This window comes from Apteryx rowi, unplaced genomic scaffold (genome assembly GCF_003343035.1).
Source record: "Apteryx rowi isolate R43461 unplaced genomic scaffold, aptRow1 scaffold_285, whole genome shotgun sequence".
NCBI classification, from domain to species: Eukaryota; Metazoa; Chordata; class Aves; order Apterygiformes; family Apterygidae; genus Apteryx; species Apteryx rowi.
In genome coordinates, this window is record NW_020449252.1 from 631,328 (window position 1) to 652,763 (window position 21,436).

At 37.9% G+C, this 21,436-nt stretch overlaps 1 protein-coding gene across 1 annotated transcript in view; it reads right to left on the bottom strand.

Annotated features, from left to right (window-relative positions):
- Positions 1-21,436, bottom strand: part of IL1RAPL1 (interleukin 1 receptor accessory protein like 1) — a 356,120-nt gene that overhangs the window by 18,237 nt on the left and 316,447 nt on the right. Inside the window, exons 6-7 of the mRNA XM_026069048.1 lie at positions 10,260-10,392; positions 8,180-8,325 (exon numbers count right to left, since the gene is read on the bottom strand). Of these exons, the coding sequence (XP_025924833.1) occupies positions 8,180-8,325; positions 10,260-10,392 (279 nt within the window). The remainder of the gene's footprint in view (positions 1-8,179; positions 8,326-10,259; positions 10,393-21,436) is intronic.

Below are 21,436 nucleotides of genomic sequence, written 5' to 3' on the forward strand. Positions count from 1 at the left end.
AAAGAGCCGGGCCTCTACTTTCCAGTTACTTCTGAAAGGTGCTTTGTGAAAGCTGAGGGTGCTGGCGATGTGTGTAACAACGACATAGTGACTGTTAAAACTAAGGTAGAGCGTAACAGCAAGGTTACAGTGTGAGACTATCTTTACATTGGCGATTCTTTCCGCTGCTTTATTCCATCTTTTGCATTGCAATTTGAGCCCGGTTACTCCAGCGGGCATTACACTCTCTTGGAAGTGTGATCTGTTTTTCCTGCAAATATTTGAGTTTGCTGTAGTGGCAATGCACTAAAACGATTCCATTTCGGCACAATACCGCATCAGAGGGGAGAGACAAAAAGTGTAACCCTTTAAAAAATCTATTTAGCCTCCGTGTTACGTCATTCAAATCACAGACCTTGCCTTCCTTCAGGAGCTGAGATTGAACATGGAAAACAGCAGAGGAAAATTACTGGGCTAACTCTTAGGGGGGACAGGCTTTCTGTTAAACACAACAAACGAGCAAGTGCCAACAAGTTACATGCGGAAGCGCGGCAATCATTTAGTTACAGGCAATTAACAATGGTCCTCTGGTAGTGCAGGAACCGTTCTACTCCCAGGGAAAACACATTGATTACTGCTGCGGGAGTAGATTGGTTCCTGAATAAATTGCTTCAATTTAAAACAAGATTTGTTACAAGCATTTTGACCAATGGCTACAATTTTTTCCTTATCAGGAGGCTTTGGCCAAGCAACCCAATGAAAGAAGCAGTTAATTAAAACAAAGTACGTGCCCCCTCTAAATATCCTGAATGATATGGCTAGGAATAAATGCACTCATTTTACACTGATTCTAACCTAATTATTAGGTATATTTATGGGATATATCTTTGATCTTCACCTGGCTTTGATTTTTGATAAAATTCCTTTCTCTGTGTCACACAAGTAATTCACTTATCTTAGCAGGAGCTGTAACAAAAAAGTAAATAAAAGGGTGCCTTCAGTGATTCATATCTTTTGATTTATATGACATGCTTCAGAGACTTTACATTTGATGATCTGTGATGATTTAAAATTAATCTTATTCTATTCATTAGCCCATATACAGCCGAGCTTCTAAGAAAAATAATTATACTTCATTCTTTTTTGTGATTTATAACTCTTGGTGGATATGTGATTTATAGCTGTGTATTCAATTTCTGAGCCTTTTTCAAAATCCAATTATAGTCTATCTAAGGTTTCAATTTTGCAATCACTTACGCAGATTGCTTAACTTCACAGCCTCTAAGTAATCTCTCTGAAGTCAACAGGACTATTCACAGAGCTTCCAGTTAGCACATATATAAATCTTTGCAACTTTGTTGCCTAAACTCATTTCCATTCTCTGCGTGTTTTGGACATTTGGATCACAAAGTTACAAAGTTTGGTTATACATAGCTCTCACTCTTTGTCCCGATATGCATTCATAGACTTCAATTATAAAGCGAAACATAAAGGCAATGAATGTAATTTGGAAGGGGAGCACTTAATGACAATTCTGACTAAAACTCCCAGCTATTTTGTCTAAGATGATGCGTGAGAGAATGGGGGACAAAAAGCAGAAACTGATAACCAATGCAAGAGTGATGTATCATAGCATGTAGTTTTGGTTATAAAGAAATGTGTTTCCTGAAAAGGAAGGAGGAGCCTGGCTAATACAGGAATACTTACTTGTCTGAGTCCCATATCAGACATTACCAGTAAACAGTAGGCACGATTTAGGTTAGGAAGAAAGAAACTCACTCTGAGAATTTGAAAATGGAAAAGGCAAAGTATGCTTTTTTTTTTTTTTTTTTCCTCCTGAATACAATATTCATTATGGCATGGCTGTAAAATAATTTATCTTTCCAAAATATGGCATATGGAACCACAGCTTAACACAGCATATGCATATCTATATCTATAGATAGACATATGTGAGTGTGTGTGTCTATCATCTAGTTTTTGTGATTTTTTTTTTCCCCCATGGAGGGCTTTATAGATACTGTTGTGAAAAATCACAATATCTTGTAGGATAATAATGCTTCTGACACCAGAAGTTGCAGACTTGGGGCGTTCATTAGCTTGATTATGAAATCATCCCTTGGCACAAAGAACACACTTTCTCCCAGTATAGGCCATACATGCCTGTAGGTGTCTGCAGATTCGACTTACAGTGGCTAAATTTAGGTACAGTTTTTAATACTTTTTCCAGTGCAGGAATTTCTTTTTATTTATTAGAACTATTCAGGGTCAGTTATCTCACTTTATTCATTAGATCTATACATAATATATATTCCTTATTTATCTGTGAGAAAGAACTAATCAGATTCAGGAATATATACATATCTATGTATGTGTATATACAAGTGCAAATACAAGACAAAGATCTTGTTAACCTATTCATTAGTTCAGCAGGCCTTTGAGCCTTGGTTCTGTTGGATTTCTCAGTGTTATTAGAATAGAGGCAGTAAATAATAATAATAGAATGTATATCCTTAGCAAAGACATTTTTATTTCTTCTCAGAAGTGTGGGATACGTGTTCCCAGCAGAAGAATAATTACACTGACTACCTCCAACAGTATGTTAGTTCAAGAGAGTACAAGATGGAAAAAAATGTAGCTGCTGCAACACTACTGAAATTTACTACCTTTAAATATACAGAATACTGCATTTTAAAGGCAGTTTACACTTCAAATTGAAGGAAAGAAAGTCATCATGATACAGAATTGCATTAATCTCTGTTTAGCTTCCCCAAATAAATTAATTTTATGTGACTTACTCCTTAATGATTAGGAGAGCTTCTAGTTGCTCACTGCACTAGAGAAATCAGCCCACACATTACTTCTTTTAGATCCTCTGAAAGAAATAAATGTAAGAAGCACTGGGAGGTGCTAAAATGTGTGTGTGGGGGGGAAATGGAATACTAAGTTCCAAGGATGTAAGATCATAAAATATACTGTTTTACCTTTTTTTCTAAGGATAGCATTAAAGAATAACTTAGCTCTGCATAGGTTATAAGAGCAATTTGTGACATTTTATTTTAAAATATTTTCTTCCTTGCCAATCAAGGTTAGAACTGAACTTACATAGACATTATGCAAAGAGAAGAACTATCATAAAAGTGGTACAAAAGCTGTTTTAAAAAGGAGTCTGTTAAACAATTTGTTTGGCACACCCTCAGAGGAAATTTAGATTTAGGCACATGCTAAGTAATCTGACAGATCTTTTCACTAGAGATGTCTTACTCTGCTTTTGTGAGGATGAGAAAAGCCTTACTGATGAAGAGAACAGCCTTATGAAGAGCTTCTGTCAGGCACTAGTCTCTACTAACCTACTAATTTGCTGACTTTAGATGAGATTGAGTGTAAAAAGGACAGTCATTTTCTATTAGGCTTGGGGAATGAAGAGATTTTACACTTCTGGCCCTATGTCATGAACCTCTTGCATGACTGACTCTTTGAACTGTCCAGAATACTAAGAACCTCTGAATTGCTTTGATGGCCATAGGGGGGAAAAAATAAATTCCCATCAAACCAAATCAATTCCAATTCTGATTATAAAACCTGGAAAGGAACTTGGAAAAGTTTTTTCTTGGGTGCAACATGATTGACAAACATGTTGTAAGCTGGAAGATATATGTGTTTAATGTCTTAACTAACCAGGTGGGTCAGAGTTTTGCAACAGTTTTGCTTCCAATGAGACCTAGAGTTTTACTGAACTATTCAAGTAATAAGGGACAATTAACAGAATTTGTAGAGTAAAACTCATTGCTCTCATATCTCACATGGCGAGCTCCCATTCAGAAAATTCAGAAGCTTCATGAAGCATTATGGCAAAGAGAACTGTGACACCTTGCAGTTTTGTTGCAGAGCTTAGAACTTCTATTTCTTTTCTGTTTCAAGTCCTAATTGTCACTCCCCGCTACCACTGTGTGAAGTCATGTTCTACTGACTGAAAATGCTCATGAGATCAAAAACTTAGCTTATTCAAGTCCTTAAGTTATAATACAGATCTATACTATCATGCCAGGTACGCTGTAATTTAAGGTGCTTGTCAGCAATTCTGTTACCATTAATAAACATATAAACTGAAGAAAATTCAGAACTTTTTGTTGTTCAGAATTTGCTATCAAACTGTAAATGAAATATTAACACAATGTTTATATATTCACTGATGATGAGTTTAGAATATGCCTACCAATTCATAGGTTTCCTCAAGATTTGTTTCCCACAGGAAGATTTAAATTCTTTCCCTTTCAAACATATTCTCATTGGAAAATTCARCCAGAATAAATCTCTTCTTCTAGACAGTTTATTTCAGTGAAACTTCTTTTTCCAACAGAAAAAAAAAGATATTCAGTGAGCCCTCAGCTACACAGATTGGAGTCAATAAGCCAGACAGTCACCCATTGAGACTGTGTACAACAGAGAGAGCAAAATACAAAAGAGGCACAGAAAGAAAATTAGACAACAGGAGAAAAATGGGAAGAAAAAGTGAGAGACACTTTGAAAAACCTGCTCTTAGTTCTGGTGGATGTCCCATGAAAAAATATAGGTACACTAGTTTTTAAAATAATATAAATCAGATAAAAAATGCATGTCAGGATAAAATTAGAGATTATTTTTGCTTTAGAGTTTTAGCTGTTAAAACATGCTGACAAGAATTTCCACAGAAATAACCATATAATTAAACTGTAATCTGTAATTCCAATTTAATATATGACTAAATGAGACCACAAGGGATTTGATCCAGCATGAAAGTCACACTTTTCAAGAGAGAACATTGTAGAGAAACATTCTTTCTCCTCATACATTATCTTTAGGTTACGTATTACATTGATAAACTATGGGCTTGTCTTCTTGAATTAAAAGCCCATAAAAAAAAAATGTAGTGCACAATCCACCCATTATATGATCTGCAATATGTTGCTTGCCATTAATAAGTCAATACCACTCAAAATTAATTTCTAGATGGTTCCTCCATCAGCTGATGATCAACCTGTAACTGCTGCAGATGACCTCTAACTAACTGCTAACAAATAGCTATCTAACTGCTGCACACAGCTATCAGTATCAGCTATCAGTAACAAAATCAGCTGCAGATTATAACAAGTAGGTTTTTTTCCCCTCACACAAAAGAGAAAGTAACTTGATCATAGCAAAGGTGAGAGAAAGAGATTTGGTCAACAGTTGGAAGAAGGGAAGGAAAGTTATATCTCCTGGGTCCTGATCCCTCTCATTCTGAGAGTATTTTGGGGCAAATTTTGTAGGAATGGAGCAGAGAAGAAACAGCATTGGCACTGACATGCCTAAAATGCTCTACTGCCTTTAGCCCCTAACCATAGTGTATGAGGAAAGTTAGGTGTCTAAAAATGGTTATCAGGCTGCACAAAAATGTATATTATAGGTTTTTTCTCCACTGGCAATCAGAAAGTAAAAGAAGCTGAGGAGAAGAGAGAGGCTAAACTCCCATTGATATAGACTGCTTGTGTCTGGGCTAGAGGAAGGTGCCGCAGACCTGGACCTTCTTCCAGTATCGGATGCTGAAACTAGGTCAGCTCTTCCTTGCTCTCTGAGGAAGAGGAAGTTGCATCCCACTCTTACCCTGAACTTTCTCTTAGAAGGTGAGAGGTTCCAGGTTTCAATTTAAGTGCCAAATCAGGGAAAAAGCAGAAGCTACTTCTGCCTGGTGCTAAGCATTGGTTTATGGAGGGTACCACAATCATGCCCTGCTTGTATTTTCTGTGAGGTGAATGGGTCCCTGCTGGATTGACCTGTCATGAAAAACAAGGGAGAGGCACATAGGTCTTTGCTAGTGTTTTAGACTCTGAACATATTGTCCTCATCAGGGCCAGCATATCCAAAAAGGTACCAGTGAACATCTAAGTTTACAGACAATACACTGACCAGGGCAAAGCACCACTTACAAGAGTGTTTGGAGGGCTTACGTTTTGTACCTGAACCCACTGCAGCATTTAGACCTAAATACATTGTTTTCCAGGAGTACTCTTTGTTCAGTAATAGAGCTTTCTGCTTTTTTGTCCTCTTTGATCATAGTGATAACGTACTACATGCAGAGTTTAAGAAGGATTATAAATTCCTTTTTAGGTACTCAGTGAACATTCTAGATTCAGCATTTCTGTTTGTTTATACAGCTGGAAAAAAGATCAGTAACTAGAAATCCAACCAAAACTAATATCTCTGCAGATGCCTCGATGGTCAGGAAGCAAATATACCTAATTGTTAGGTTTTGATTGTTCTAAGTGAGCAAATAATTAGAAATTAATAAACAGCTAACTCATTTCTAGCAGAGACTAAATGTGGATCTAAACAACAAAACCTAAAATGAAATGTTGTCATGGTGATGTACAGGAGACTAAGCAAGCAGTGCAAAGCTTTTCTTCCTAGGAGACCTGAGAGACTAGCTAGAATTTTTATCTGTCATGGTTAATTTATCATTTCACTGAAACAGTTGTCAACATGCAAAGTATGTAGAAGGCTTGTAACAGGTACCTTTTGCTTTTTGAGGCCACAGCAGATTTTGCTTCCAAATCACAATTTCAGATTCAGCCTTACTTAATGAGGAAAAAAAAGTATTTGGGAAACTGTTTGCTATTTTTTGCTTTCAACTATTTATAATGACAATAAAATATTGAGATCACTTCCTCCTAAGCATGTCATCATCAGGCCACATACTGTGGCCTATTTGACATACTGATTTCTCTGAGAAAGGAAGCAAGGCAAGTAAATCCTTGCAAAATTTATGCATGCACATTGCTAGATTAAAAAGTTGATGGCCACAGAACAGATGAGAGGTATGTGTTGTGTCATTCTCTGTGCTATTGCTGGTATGGAAGGAAAAATAAGGACTCGTCATCAGCATATGAATGAATTGAAGTGAATTAATTACTGTTTTTAAAGTAATTTAAGCCTTAAAATTCTTTATCTTAAGTGCTCCATGGACTAATCTCATTATTAAAGAAAACCTATTAGATATGAGTGTTGGATTAAATTCTTGCTTTGGGTTCAAATGTCTTTGAATTAGGGGTACATAGCTAGCAGCTGGTAAATTGCTTCAGTTCAATTACTTAATGAGTTAATTTCCTATCTCAGTACATTCACGAATATATGGCAAATGCTGGGCTAAGGAGAGCATCTGGTTATTTATAACTGTATCTCTTAAGAAGAAAAATGGTTAAGAAGCAATTCTATTCAATTAATTGAAGGTACATGCAAAACATATCTAAATGAATGATACACATGATCTTGATTTATGGCTCCCTTTTAAACTTGGGTTTTGCGTGCTACAAGGCTAAAACTAGAGAAGACATTGTTGCTCTGATATAAATTGGGATGCCACAAGTGGTTCAAACCACAGAGTGAATCTGGTTTGCTCATCTTTACAAATAGTCTAAAAAACCCCTCAGTAATGACAGCAAAGTATGTACCCTGGTCCTGACTGTTCATTCCTCTCTGAAGCCAGTGGGCTGCTGTATGACTGTGGGGAGCACCAAGCCAGTAGAAGTGGAACACCCTCTAGGAGGCAAAGTGAACAAAGTGGATCTGGGAACCTCGCTTGGCAAGAGGCTCTCTGCCTCTCCGTAATCATCTCCTTGGGAGATGACTGTGGCCTTTACACAGGCTAAAATCACAGGATGTGAGCGGAAACTGGAAAGTCCTGAGAAGTTTAGGTCATGATACTTCACTTCAAAAATGTTGGCATTAAAGAAATATGTTAGAAAGAAACTCTTCACGGTGAGACTATGCAGGAAATCCCCTGACAGGAGGTTTATGTGGCACTGATGATAGAAGTGGAATATATTTGTGTTAGCTTTTCTAATAATTGCTTTTTTTTCTTACAGAAAATGATTATGATCTTATTACCTGTAGCTTCCTACTCTTCTTTCTCTATTGAGCCTTTATTAGTTTTAGCACTCATGAATTATTAAATGCATCTTCTATATAAACATAATGAAAATGTGTTACTGTATTTTTCCTAGTGACAGTTATAGTTAACAACAACCTTTCTGTTTTGTTTTGAAAGTGGTACAAATGCCTGGGGAAAAACAATCATTGCTTATTAACATCTCAGGAAGACAAAACAGACTTTCATCAGAAGGAAGCTTTGCAAACTGACCACCCCTATAACATATCATTGCATGCTGAAAAGCTGCATATTTACCCCTTTTATGTAGAAGTATACTAGCGTGTCGGCGTCCGTTTCCATTTTCAACATAGCATGAGTAATTCCCCAGATCTCCTTCTTCCACAGAGTCCAGAATTAACGAGATGGAAACCTCCTGTTCCCCGAGATGTTCCTTGAGAACCCTAAGGAGAAAAGAAAGTCGTATAAGCAATTCTGCTTGTATCACAGCAGAGCATTAGATAATCATGACATAACAATGCTACTTACAATTCACAACTCTCTGGCTTCAAATTTGGCTATGGTTTGATGAAATCTTAATTAAATTATATCATGCCCCTTTCTTCCTCACTTTTAATGAGGAGGTTTGGCTTTGTAAATGTTAATGAGAGCTTCAGTTAATTGTCTTCTTTAAGTAGGATGATGCACACACTGATAATATATTGCACACACTAATGGAGACCCTGATCAGCAGTATGTGAAGTCTTGAAATGTTTAGAACGAAGAAAAATGGTAACAGCTATTTTTAGGTTTAGGGTGACGCGATGAGTCTGGGCTAAACACAGTATTTGTCCACTTTCTGAAACTTTTCAACACGTCACTCAGAAAAAAATGTGTTAATGTCAGGGCCTGAAAAATTATTTCTTGAATGCATTATAATATTTCACTGAGAGTTACAAACCAGCTGAAAGAAATGGAATACCTGGCATCACTCATTCATACAGATGATAAAAGCAAAGACCTCCTGCATAAGACTCCACCCGTATTCCCATCTCTTTCTCTCCCTCTTTACAAGCCCAACAGTGGTTTTAGAAACTGAGCAGATCAAATGGCAAACTGCTCCAGACTGCTCCCTCACCTCACACYTGGCAAAAGAGGTGGAAAACAGTCTTCCTTGTCCTCCCTCCACAAAGAAAGTTGTAAAGAGTTTTTTATCACAGTCTCCAAAATGCTAAGTCCCTGGCTGAAAGACTTTGGAAGGGCTTTAAATGAAAAAGACAGTTTGTGTAATATGGCATATTGGTCTTGAGCTTTGTAGAATAAACTGAAAGTACAGTGAGGTGACATATTTGTGCCTCCATTTTGCTGTTATCTGGGGCCACGTTCCATGGCAAAGATGACCACGAAAGTCGATGTGGCCTTCTTGATTTTGGTAAAGGAATTTTCTCTGTTACTTTGGCTAGTCAAAGAAGTTGAAAATGAGAGTGACTTCTTGTCTTTTGATGAGATAGTAAACTGAYGTATAAGAGGCGAAGTGTGAACAAGCTCATTTTGTTCTATTATAGACAGTCACTGTAGATAATACACCTGTAATCAATTGCCTCTGTAATGCACATTTAGATTTGCCTTCATTTCTAGATTTGTCCATGATATACAGAGACAGACATATACACACATACAGAATATGGGTTTATAAGTGGAAAAAGAATCTCTTCAGATCCAAGCAGGTACTTTATATTGGGTAGGATTTCAAAGGCTATGTCAAGCATGCTATTCTGAATCCATAAACACTTTTTTCCTCAATTTCCAAATGAGGCAGCGCTTTTAGAAGCAAGAAGAGTACACGATGTGACTTGCCAAATCCTCTCTAAAACAAATATTTCAGCAGATATAAACAGCCCACATAAGAGGAAACCTGGATCTCACAGGCCAAATAACATGCTAGGAAACTCAGTTCTTTCTTGAAAAAGAGAAATCAAAGTATTTAGAAAGAGAGGTCAGATGTCAACATTTATTTAAAGCTCCATGCTTTAAAAGACTTCTTTTGAACTGTTTTTCTTGATGTATTTATTTTTCTTTATTCCTTCTTAGTAACTGCATTATTGGCTATTATTGTTGTTTGCTACAGTTTGAAAAAGTCACCATGCAAATTCCAGCTGGTTACACTATGGGACTAGTAGAGCAACCATTCTGCTTTTATGTTTCTCTAATATCAGATCTTGCTGATGCATACGTTTTTCTGTTCTCTACTGGTAGAGTTATAAAGGTAAAGAGTGCATTCGGCAAAAAAGAAAATCAGAACTATAGTGCTCTTGAGCTAGTTTTTGATAACAAGCACTGTATTAACTATCAAAAACAGACACTGACTGAGAGAACAAAAGGCTTTTTTTTTTTTTACCTGATGTCACTTTCCCAGACTCGATTATCATCCAAATCTTCAATAAACTTCTCTCCTTTCATCCAGTAAATTAAAGGACTGACATCTCCGCTATATCCAAAGAAAGCTCGGCAGGTTAGATTAGCAGAACCACCTGTCAGAAAGAATGTAAGAAAGAAAATACGATATTTCAAATTTGTAAAAAAAAATAAAATAAAAAAAAATTTTGAATCAGCTGCTTTTTTTGATTTGCAAAAATGATATCTGTAGAGACACTCAGTTTCCAGCTGTTGTTGGAAGTGTCCAAAAATATCTACTTGTCTTCCAACCAGTGTTCAACATATTTTCTGAAAATAAATACAATAAAAATAAAATGAAATGTTGCATAAGAACAGGATTTAATATTATATTCTTTCACCAAGATTTCTAAGTATGTTAAGGAAATAAGGGGCCACAGTTTTTGAAAAAGAGCTAAATTACTTAACCAAAAACTTCTATGTTTTCTCTGAAAATAGGTAAAGGTAAATAGGTAAAATAGACATGCAGTCACATCTATATTAGTTCAGCTTTACAGTGGTTTCTGTAAAGAGACTGGTAGATTCCTGTAGGGTGCCTTCTACCATTTCCAAGGCACAGCCATTAGAAAAGCACGTGTGTTCACTGCTAAGTTATYTTTGTAGGATTTGGTTTATTTCCATTGCACAGCCTTGCATCGTGTTAGTGCCATTTGGGTTTGGCGTTCCGCCTGAACACACACCATGGTGTGAAGTACCGCTGTGATCTCTGTACTTTGTGTGCCTTGGTAAGGCTGGCGAAAACCTGCTGTACTGCCCACAGCCACATAATTAAAGATCTCCCAGTCACTGCTGTAAAGATCTTTGTCTTAATATGCACCAGCCCTTCTAAACTGCCATGTGTATTTTCTATAGTGAGAAATTACATAGTAAATTAAGGAAGTGTGATTTAAGGAGTGGTTCTTTCCCCCAAGAAGGGTGTTTTCATAGAGCTGATATTACCGCTGAGACCAAACTCATTTTTTATTTACACCTTCCATTTTTGATCTTAGAATTTGAAAGCTGACTGACCACTGCTCCTGTAAAAGAGACACAAGCACAAGCTACTTTGCTTCCGCCAGCCGTTCGGCAACTGACTCGCTGTTAAGCATTTCATGAAAACTCACCTTCGGTCAGTGCCACATCACCGCTTGCCAGAAACGCCTGCTAAAAAGACAGGGGCATCCCAGTACTCAAAACTAGGAGGCAGAGGAATGTCTCATTCATCATCAAAAGGCACGAAATCGAATCTCTGACTCATGAGCCATTTGGATAATCTTACTGTCGTTCAGAGCCACATTACCAAATGTAAGCTGAAGATCTCTAGTGGGACAGTAAAAATTTGCTCTCTAACGCCAGCCACAGCGCCTGTTTCAGCCCCACAGGGAGCAGTGGTCAGCAAACCTCCCTTGTAACCCGCCTCCTCACACTACGTGCCGGGAGCTCAAGAAATGCCATTCTGAGGCACCAGAAAGGAAGCTTTTGCCAATCTTGAAGTCATTTGCAGGGAATGAGATAGGTGCTAGGAGACCACTTAACGTGGGTTAAATGCATGAAAGTCTATAATGGAACGTGATAAACTTTCAGATAGTTTCCAGGACGCTTTAACAGATGCAAACCCACTTTCATACTGCAATTGCATAGCAAGATATGCACTAGCATTTTTTTTGTTTCTGCATCATAATTATGGTAAGTGAACATGTGAAAATGAAAATACCAAACTTTAAGGGAATATGAATGTATCGGCTACAGTCATCTAATCCAGCACATGTTCAGGGCTGTGAAATACCTAGTAATTGTGGATATTGGCTAGTCTCAAAATGGGAGAAGGTGCCTGCATACCTAGAGCAAAAGCAGGCTCCTTTGGTGAAAGGAGAACCCGTATGGCATTACCTACTGGTCTGAGGGAAGAGCACTACTTAATGCATCACTGCCACTTCTTGGGCTTTTCCTGAAGCTTTTCACCAAGTGAAGGCCCAGCTGAAACTTTTTTAGCTTTTAAGAGCTGGTAAGATCACAGCAGGAGGGCTTGTGGCTTTTGGCCAATTTATCCATGAATCACAGAGATTAGGCACCACAGGCGCTGAACCATCAAAGCTCTCTGAGCTCCTGCAGCTAACAGGCACCTGCTGAGAGCTGATTTCTTTACTGTGCAGGCCTCCAAGCCTTTTACAGGTGGATATTAACATGCATAGGTTTGTTTTTTCAAAATAAACATATTTTGTTAAGGGGAAAAAGTGTGAGAAAAAAGACTAATTGTAAGACTAAGACCTTTTCCTCATTAAATCCTTGAAGAACCTTCCCCCCAAAATAAAATATTTAGGCATATTTTTAAACACAGAATTCAAAGTTTCCATTTCACATGAAATATTTACACCTGGGAAATAAATTAGGAAGGATGTACTGTCTCTTAGTAATAGCATGCCATTAGAGTTGCTGAGCAAAGGCTATTAGCGCGTGAGGTGTTGAGCTATAAATTACCTATACTTTCTACCCTGACCACAATAAGCCAATGGGAAGTTCATTAGCAGGTCATCAAGAAAGATTCAGTGACCAGCTAATGACTGACTGTGACCATTAATGACCAGGTCTGCCACTTTCCTGCTAAGAGCTCTTTGACAGGGGCAGTGGGGCTAACTTATGGAGCTGCCCTGGGTTGTAGGTGAGTCCCTCCACTCTTTCTGGACCAGAGATGCTCACAGCTTCAGCCCCACCTAAGTAACAGGCAAAGACTGACTCAAGGGCAATGTTATGAGGGGGCAGAATATTTTGGGAACACGTCTCGACCTCTCTTCCAGGGCTGCCCTTGTGCCTGTGTGTACACGCTGTAGGTTTGGCTGCATTTTTCTGTAGACGTACAACTTTGAGGCAAGCGGTCAGAGAATGACTATTTTGGCATGCAGGGCAGCTGTAATAACCTTGTGATCTGCCTAGGCAGTATGTCTTTAAGAAGTCTGCAGATTATTAGAAATTGTGCAAAATTTAAGTATATAAATACAAGAGCTACTTTGCTTTATATTTTAGCTAAACAAAAACGGCCTGCCAGCTGATAAATAGAAATCATTCACAGTTAACCTTAAACAACTACTTCTCTCTGTGTGTTTTCTATGCTGAGAAAAACTGTAGAATTGAACTGAAAACTGTACAAGCTTGATGAATAGATGTGTTATGCTTTCTAAGCCAACAATTTAAATTTTCCTGTAAATGCTGGATTATTATGTTTTTACAGTCTATTTTTGAAAGAATTTAAATGCATGTTTTAAATTAACTACAAGGGGAATCCATGCTCCTCTCTCTCTCTCTTTGTGTCTCCACTTTGCAGTAAGATGCTATAAATTCTTGAGCATTTTCTGTCTCAATTATGTCCTTGGTAAGCTGCTTTTTTATGGACCCTAAATATGTCCAGAAGGATGAGATTATAATTGCTAAGGAAAAAAGGTACTAAAAAAAAACCCCAAAAAACCCAAACCGCAAGAAAGGATAAAGGGAAAAATGACAGTTTTGAGCTTCTAATTCTAACTTTTTAGCTTGAAATAATACAATAAATTCATGTAGGAAAATATCTAAAAAAACTGACTTCAACAGCATTTGTCTCCTTCATCTTTACTTCTGAACATGAGTTTGATTTATTGAGCTGATTTTTGAAAAAAAAAAAAAAAAGAATCCCTACAATAAACAACACTAAATGTTGCTGCTGCTTCCTGTGATAAAGATGCACTGTCAACTCTAGCCAACTGGGTTCAAACTAAATTAATCAAAACCTCCTTGACTGGGAAAACTAGGAAAAAAAATTGTTTCACAGTATGGTTTCTAGTAGCCTGGAATACAAGAATGGACAACAGAAAAGATGTACTTCCTTGAAACCAGCAAATCCCTTCAGCAACACATTGTCTTTGTGTCCAGTTTCTCTAACTGGCAGTATCTGGGGCATTTTGCAAACTATTGTTATGGGAGCCTCTACCCAGGAGAGGGCACTGTCTGTCTTCTGAACTATATCTATATCTGTATTTTATTTTTTTTAATCAAAAGAAATTCCTAGTGTATAAGCTCTTATTAAAAACATCAGCATGCTAAGCTAGTTGTAATTAGCAAATAGTGAACGTTTTTGTAGTTAGTGAAATGACATCTTGTACGGGCAGTTTAAATTACGCTTGCACCATTAGTCATACATGTTAGCATACACTGTGATGGCATCCGTTCTCCCCTTTGATTTAATAGACTCTTCACTGAAGGACAACCATTTCTGTGGGAAGCACTGATAATTAGCAGATATCTTCTACAACCTCTTCTGAAAGAATCGTCAAAGATGTATTACAGAAGTGAAGTGCTGGAGAGCCATGCCCAGCATCCGATAATACTGAGGGCCAAGAGAGTGGAAATGTTAAGTATACTGAAATATGGGACTTCTTTTACTGTATATTGTAAACCAGTTATAAAACTTATGTACAGATAGTACCTACACACTTATAAGCATGACAGTATTTGTAATGTTAACACTTGAAGTTATAAAAGGTCAAGGCAGATACAATCAATCTCACACACGCATTAAATAACATTCTTTTCATTCATGTTAAAGAAAGAATACTGACAAAAAATGATCAGTCTTCAAAGTGGAAAGATGTAAAAATATTAAATTCCTAGGTGTGAAGGATAGGTGGCAACTCCTACCAAAATCAATGACACAGCTGGGACCCACTTGTTTTGCCAAAGTCTTTTAAAAGACCAGCAGGCAGGTAGAAGCTGATCATGTTCTCAGAGAAACTTTTTTCATCATAAGATAGATAGCTTGAAGGCCATACTGTAAACATGATTTAAAAAAAAAAAGTCAAAAAGCTAACAAATATTTTCAGCTGTGAGAAAATTCATCTGCATGTCTTCCCTCGGAGCAGGATGCCCTGCAGAGATTCCTGGTGATGCCCTCCTTGCCTGCACAAAGCATCACCCACTGCTATGCTGCCTGCCAGTTCACAAGTCTATTTTCATACTTTGATACCTTGTATTCCCTTACCAATTCATAACTGTCTCACTGTATGTTTCATATAGCAGGTAAGGCCAAGTTAAAACAATGACTATTGTCTAAAATAAAACCGTAAGTTGGGAACTGCTAATTTCCAGCCTTGTCATTGAGTGACATGGTGTGAAGTCTTTGGCAAATCATCACATCTTATATCCACACAGTTACAAAGATAAACTGCAAACTCCCTGTACTCAGATATCTGTGGATGATGGTTTGAAAGGGCTGGGTAATAACTAAATGGTACCATGCAAGCATGATACAAAGTGGCTGAATGTGCTTACATAGCTATATCTCTTAATTAATAAACCTGTCCATATTTTGATATGCTACAAAGTGGAATGTTGATTGCAAAGGTCTTTGATTTCCATATTAAGTTCCTCAGTCCATAAATGTGCAAATTCAGAGTACACACAAGAATTCATCCACAAGAAACATCAGCTGAAGGTTGGCACAAAGTCCAGAGACACACTGTGGTTTTTGAACTTTCCCTGAATTTGTAGATATCTCTACTGGGGCATTTACAAATTACTTCCTTGAATTTCTGATTTGTTTTTTTCATATTGAAAAAAAGCCTACTTTTTGTTCATTAGGTGTTTTCTTTTAGTTAAAAAATAGCCCCCACCCAGCAAAGCGCTAAACTCATTTGCCCACACATAGTCATAGATTGCCACAAGAAAAACCCTCTATTACAGCATGAGGCTTCCAGCTGCTGAATCAAACCCTAAGGTTCAGTTCAACAGTAAGACACTTAATGTAGGTATCTGTAACTAGCTGCTTACATGTTACCTGCCCTCAGTCCTGAGATAAATGTTAGCTCCTCCCCATACTACAATATGTGATGTGATATGATTGACTACGCTTACCTGTTGGTTGCTCTTTCCTCTTCTCCCCATAAGGTGTTGAAGGTTTTTTTGTGCATTCTGATTTTTTTTTCACTGTTTTTTTTTCCCCTCCAGGAAACCTTATAACAAAGAAATGCTATTTCTGTGTAGATGGTGGGACCACAATGAAGACCTTTCTTTCATGTAGTTGTGAAAGAACTTTTGCCTCTTCTGTCTCCCTTGAGAAAGTTTTGTTTTCTAAAGTGATTACCATTACTTCTGTGATAGGCAATTCCTAGAAGGGAATGCAAGTTTATCCTGGAGCTTTAGATATTTAAGAGTCAAGGTGCAAGCTCTGGAAGATAAGGATTAAAAGCTTGATCTTTATTTGCCTGCCTATTTACAGATACAATCCACTTGGTGAACTTCAGTCTCAAATTTTTTCCCTTATTTCATCTTCTGAAATAATCGGTAAGCAATAAATACCTAGCTTTTAAAATATTGATATCTGTACTGTAAAATAAACAGCTTATTGTGATTTTTCTGCCATGCAGAAAATCTATTCACCATTCTGGACTCAAAAGCACTAAAGGTCTCCAGGTGGCTCTTTGGCCAACTGTTTCATATTTGGAATATTTTTTCCTAATGTATAAAGATGCATATTTTACAACAAAGAAAGTCAAAGTACTATTGAACTTCGGATAGTCTATTTAGGTCAGATAACTAAATATATGATATATGTAGAATAGAGTGAAGATAGCTTAAACAATCTTTTATTAAATAAGAGTAGAAAAAAAGGCCTGCATTTACTACAAATGTGTGGTGAAAATTTACATTTTTGTCATCTGATAGAATACAGACAATTTATAGAAATAGAGTGACTGTTTGTGGATTGAATTCCCACACACTGCTTGCACTAGAGTATAAGTCAATAGTATGTTCATTGATCATCTGATCTATCAATATGGGAGAAAAATAAATTCTGTGTTTTTTACCATTCTGCCAAAGTCTCCAAAAACGCAGGGTATCTAGAGCTGGAAATACCTGATAGAGTTTCAGGCTGGAACTACTACTAAATATCTCTTTATGGCAAATCATCTTCTGACAGTCTGTGGAAAAAGGGAAGAAATTCTTGGCATTGGTAGAGTCGACTGTATTCACAGATGAGGAAGAGTGATCCTAGAACCAGAAAAGTTTGAAAGAGTCCCAGGAAAAAAGACAGAATATGAACTTGCTGTTTAAGATAGTACTAGGTGAGATTCCCAATATACAAAATGTGACATAACCTTGGTGCATAAACCTTATTTATCTATTTCAAATCCATTATAGAACATAAAGTGGGATGTACTCAAAGGGGGTAGTACTGGTAACATGCATGTATGGTTTAATCTGTTGGCATTTATTATGCTATATTGCACCATCTAATTATTCTTAATCTTTAGGCAACTCCCAAAAAATATTATTTTGGAATCAGCAGCAAGCCAATTATTCACAGCAGAGCTCTATTATTCACCACACTCAGTGGATCTCATTAAAAAGACAGCATTTGCCACAGCATCTCACTGTGTGAGTGAACCTGTATATGTTATATAGGAAAACTATAGTTCATTAATGCTATTGCGAGCTACATGCTGATGAGTAATGACTTTTGGTTGTGCTTATGCTGCTTTGAGAGAGGTTAGTTTATGATAAGAAATACTGATATAGTGCATTTAGCAGTGTAATGAAAACCCTTATTAAACTATTATAAATGCCAACAGCACCCTGGACTGCGACAGGCAGAGTGTTGAGGGAGGGGATCCTTCGCCTCCACTCAGTACTGGTGAAACACACCTGGAGTGCTGGGCCCAGATCTGGGCTTCCCAGTTCAAGAGAGGCATGGACGTATTGGAGCAAGCCCAGTGAAGGGCCATGAAGATGATGAAGGCATAGGGAATTCCACCTAAACAAAAGAATGAACTTCTTTTTGCTGTGAGAGTGCTCAAACACTGGAACAGGTGCCCAGAGAGGTTGTGGAGTTTTCATCCATGAAGATATTCAAGACCCAATTGGACACAGCCCTGAGCAATCTGCTCTAGGTGACCCTGCTTCAGCTGAGGAGGAGGGCTGGACCAGACGATCTCCAGAGGTGCCCTTCTGTGATTCGGTACCTATCAGCTCGAGCTTCCTCTTTGACAAGCATCCTCCTCTTCCATCGAGATGTAAAACATGGAACATGTTCCACTAGGTCTATAATTAAAATATTTGTATAATTTTTCTAAATAACATCTAAGCTGACTTAGATGGTGGGGTTGTTTCAGGAAAAATGTGTTAAAGTTTTCTCAACTTGAATGTCGAATTTAAAAGAATTTACCCCATGGCCCTGTAATTTAAAATACTAGGTAACATAATGCTCTGTCTAGCAGATACTATATATATTTCAATTTGTATACTGTACCCATTGTGCTCAAGTGGTATTTACCAAATCAAATACAACAGCAACTTTACCTCCAAAAAAGGCTTGCTTTCCTCTTTGCTTTAAAACTGTCTTTTCAACGCAATGCATCCTAGAAGTAGCTTACTATAAGGAAATTATGCTGAGGGGAAAATCTGTTATACTTAATAAGGTGCTGTACTGAAACTTACATGGCAAGATCTTAGACTAACCTAAGATTATTTAAATTTTCTCGTGGACTGCTTCATAGCTCATGTAGGAAAAGAAACACAAATTCTCTCTGCCCTGAATAGCAGGACTGTCAGAGAAAAAGTCAATGAAGATGGCAACTGCCACAGCAGACTGCAGAAAAAAAGCGATCTATGAGATTTTTGGCTGCAAATGCCCAAAACATCTCTCAGGTATGTGTATTGTCCTACTAACCTTCATTTCACTAGAGGTAACAAAACCCCTGAACCAATAATCTTGATTCTCCTAACAGCAGGTCTCTCCTCTTCATAGATGGTAATGTCAGGCTGATGAATTAGTTTTTTCAGCCAATACTTTTTATTTCTTCCTCCTCAGAAGTAAAGGCTGGAATGGGAGACAACTATCACAGGCATAAAGCAAAAGCTGCTAAAGAAAAGGAAAGTCACTACAGTTGTTTTACAAGCTTGACTTAACTTTCACTTCAGAAGCCCGTATTTTCTCATGTTTTTTGTAGACAAGTGTATTTCTCAAATACATTTTTCATGTGCTTTCTGTCAGACCAAAAGATAATTTCTGTTTTAAAAGGTTACCTGTTTTTAGTTGTGAGTCATAAGAAAATACCCTGGGTAACCAAATATCTCCAGTAAAAAAAAGAGGTGGCTCTAAATGTCAAAACTCATGTGGTTTTTAAGCCCATGCAGACTTACGTCTCTGGAGCTTTAAACCCATCTACACCATTTTGTTTCTTGATTCTTTTTAGACCATACTGCCCTTGATCACATTGCTATGACTTTTGCTTTTTAATGATTCTATATGGTAAGAAAAGAAGTTTAACTTTTCATAAAGGAGTCCCATAAGCATCCCAATACAGCAGATGCATGCCAGTCTCTGCACCTCCAAAGTTAGGTGGGTAGGTCAGGCACCAAGCAATGCCATTGCTCTTAGCAATCTCTGACAGCCAGCACACCCTCTCAGGGCTTTAGCTTTGAAAAACTCTGCTCTGGGTAAATTTTTGTGAAACTCCTGAAAAAGTGTGTGACAGGACAGTTCCTCTTTATCTTTGTACATTTCAGGGAGGTTCCATTAGGCAAAAAAGAGAAAGTATTTCATTGTGTGACTTTCTGGTAAAGAATATTTATCGATAAGAAATACATTAAAAGCTGTAACTTCCTGGAGTCCTGTAGATGACTTGGGGCCCCAAGGAACTACAAAGCTGGTATGATTTCACTACCAGTTAAGAAAGACAGTTTCAAGCCATTCCAGCTTTCACAGCATTTGCCTCATTCCCATACAAAACCCAGAGGCAAAGCAGCAGCAGACTGAAGGTGGGACTTAGATGGCTCCTCAGAGCTGGAATGTAGGCATTGCTAAATAAGTTGTGCTAAGGAGCTACTTGAATGTAGTGGATAAACCTCAGTAGAAATAACTTTTAATCTGAAGAGTATTGGCCCAACATATGAAAACATTCAAATCTCTTACCACAGAGGTTTTGTTATAAATTCTATTTTCTTGTTCTTGCTGAACTGAATGTAGTGGCCTTGCCTTGGTCTCTTGTGGATACTAGTCTGCATCAACAAGTGCCGAACATAAATCCTGGCAACCAGCTGCAGGGCCAGTAGGTTCTCGCAACCTCCTTTTCAGATGCACCTTGCAGTGCTCTCTGTACAAGGATAAATGCAAAATCTGCCCTGGATCCTAGGTAATAAATAACACGCTTTTTTCCAAAAGATGTTAATTCTGAGGAGCTGTAGCAAACAACTTACTGTGTCAGAACACACTAAAGAAGAATATCAATATCTTACGGAACAGATCTGACATTTCAGCTTACATGCTAATTATCAGATTTTCAATTTCTTACAGACATCTCAGACCCCAGCTATTCAACTAGCTGATTTTTTCAGACACAGCACTTAATGAAGAACATTAGAAACTGGTTTTACTATACTGTCTCATAACACCTGCTCCTTAACAGCTTTCTCATAATACCTGCTCCTTAACAGCTTTGGAAAGAGGGATCTGTAGCGTTTGTGTCATTACATGGTTTGACTAAATATCAGTTGTATAGCAAATTCTCAGCTTTTGAGTCATACATATAATCTATAATATGTAGTTTTCACAGAAACACAGAATGGTTGAGGTTGGAAGGGACCTCTGGAGATCGTCTAGTGCAACCCCCCTGCTCAAGCAGGGTCACCTAGAGCACGTTGCAGGCAGCTTTTGAATATCTCCAGAGAAGGAGATTCCACAACCTCTCTGGGCAACCTGGTCCAGTGCTCTGTCACCCTCACAGTGAAGAAGTTTCTCCTCATATTCAGATGGAACTTCCTGTGYTTCAGTTTGTGCCCGTTGCCTCACGTCCTGTCGCTGGGCACCACTGAGAAGAGTCTAGCCCCATCCTCTTGACATTCTCCCTTAAGATATTTGTACACATTAATAAGATCTCCTGTCAGCCTTCTCTTCTCCAGGCTCAACAGGCCAAGCTCTCTCAGTCTTTCCTCATAGGAGAGATGCTCCAGTCCCCTAATCATCTTTGTAGCCCTTCGCTGGACTTGCTCCAATAGTGCCACATCCCTCTTGTACTGGGGAGCCCAGAACTGGACGCAGTACTCCAGATGTGGCCTCAGCAGGGCTGAGTAGAGGGGGAGAATCACCTCCCTCCACCTGCTGGCAACACTCTTCCTCAT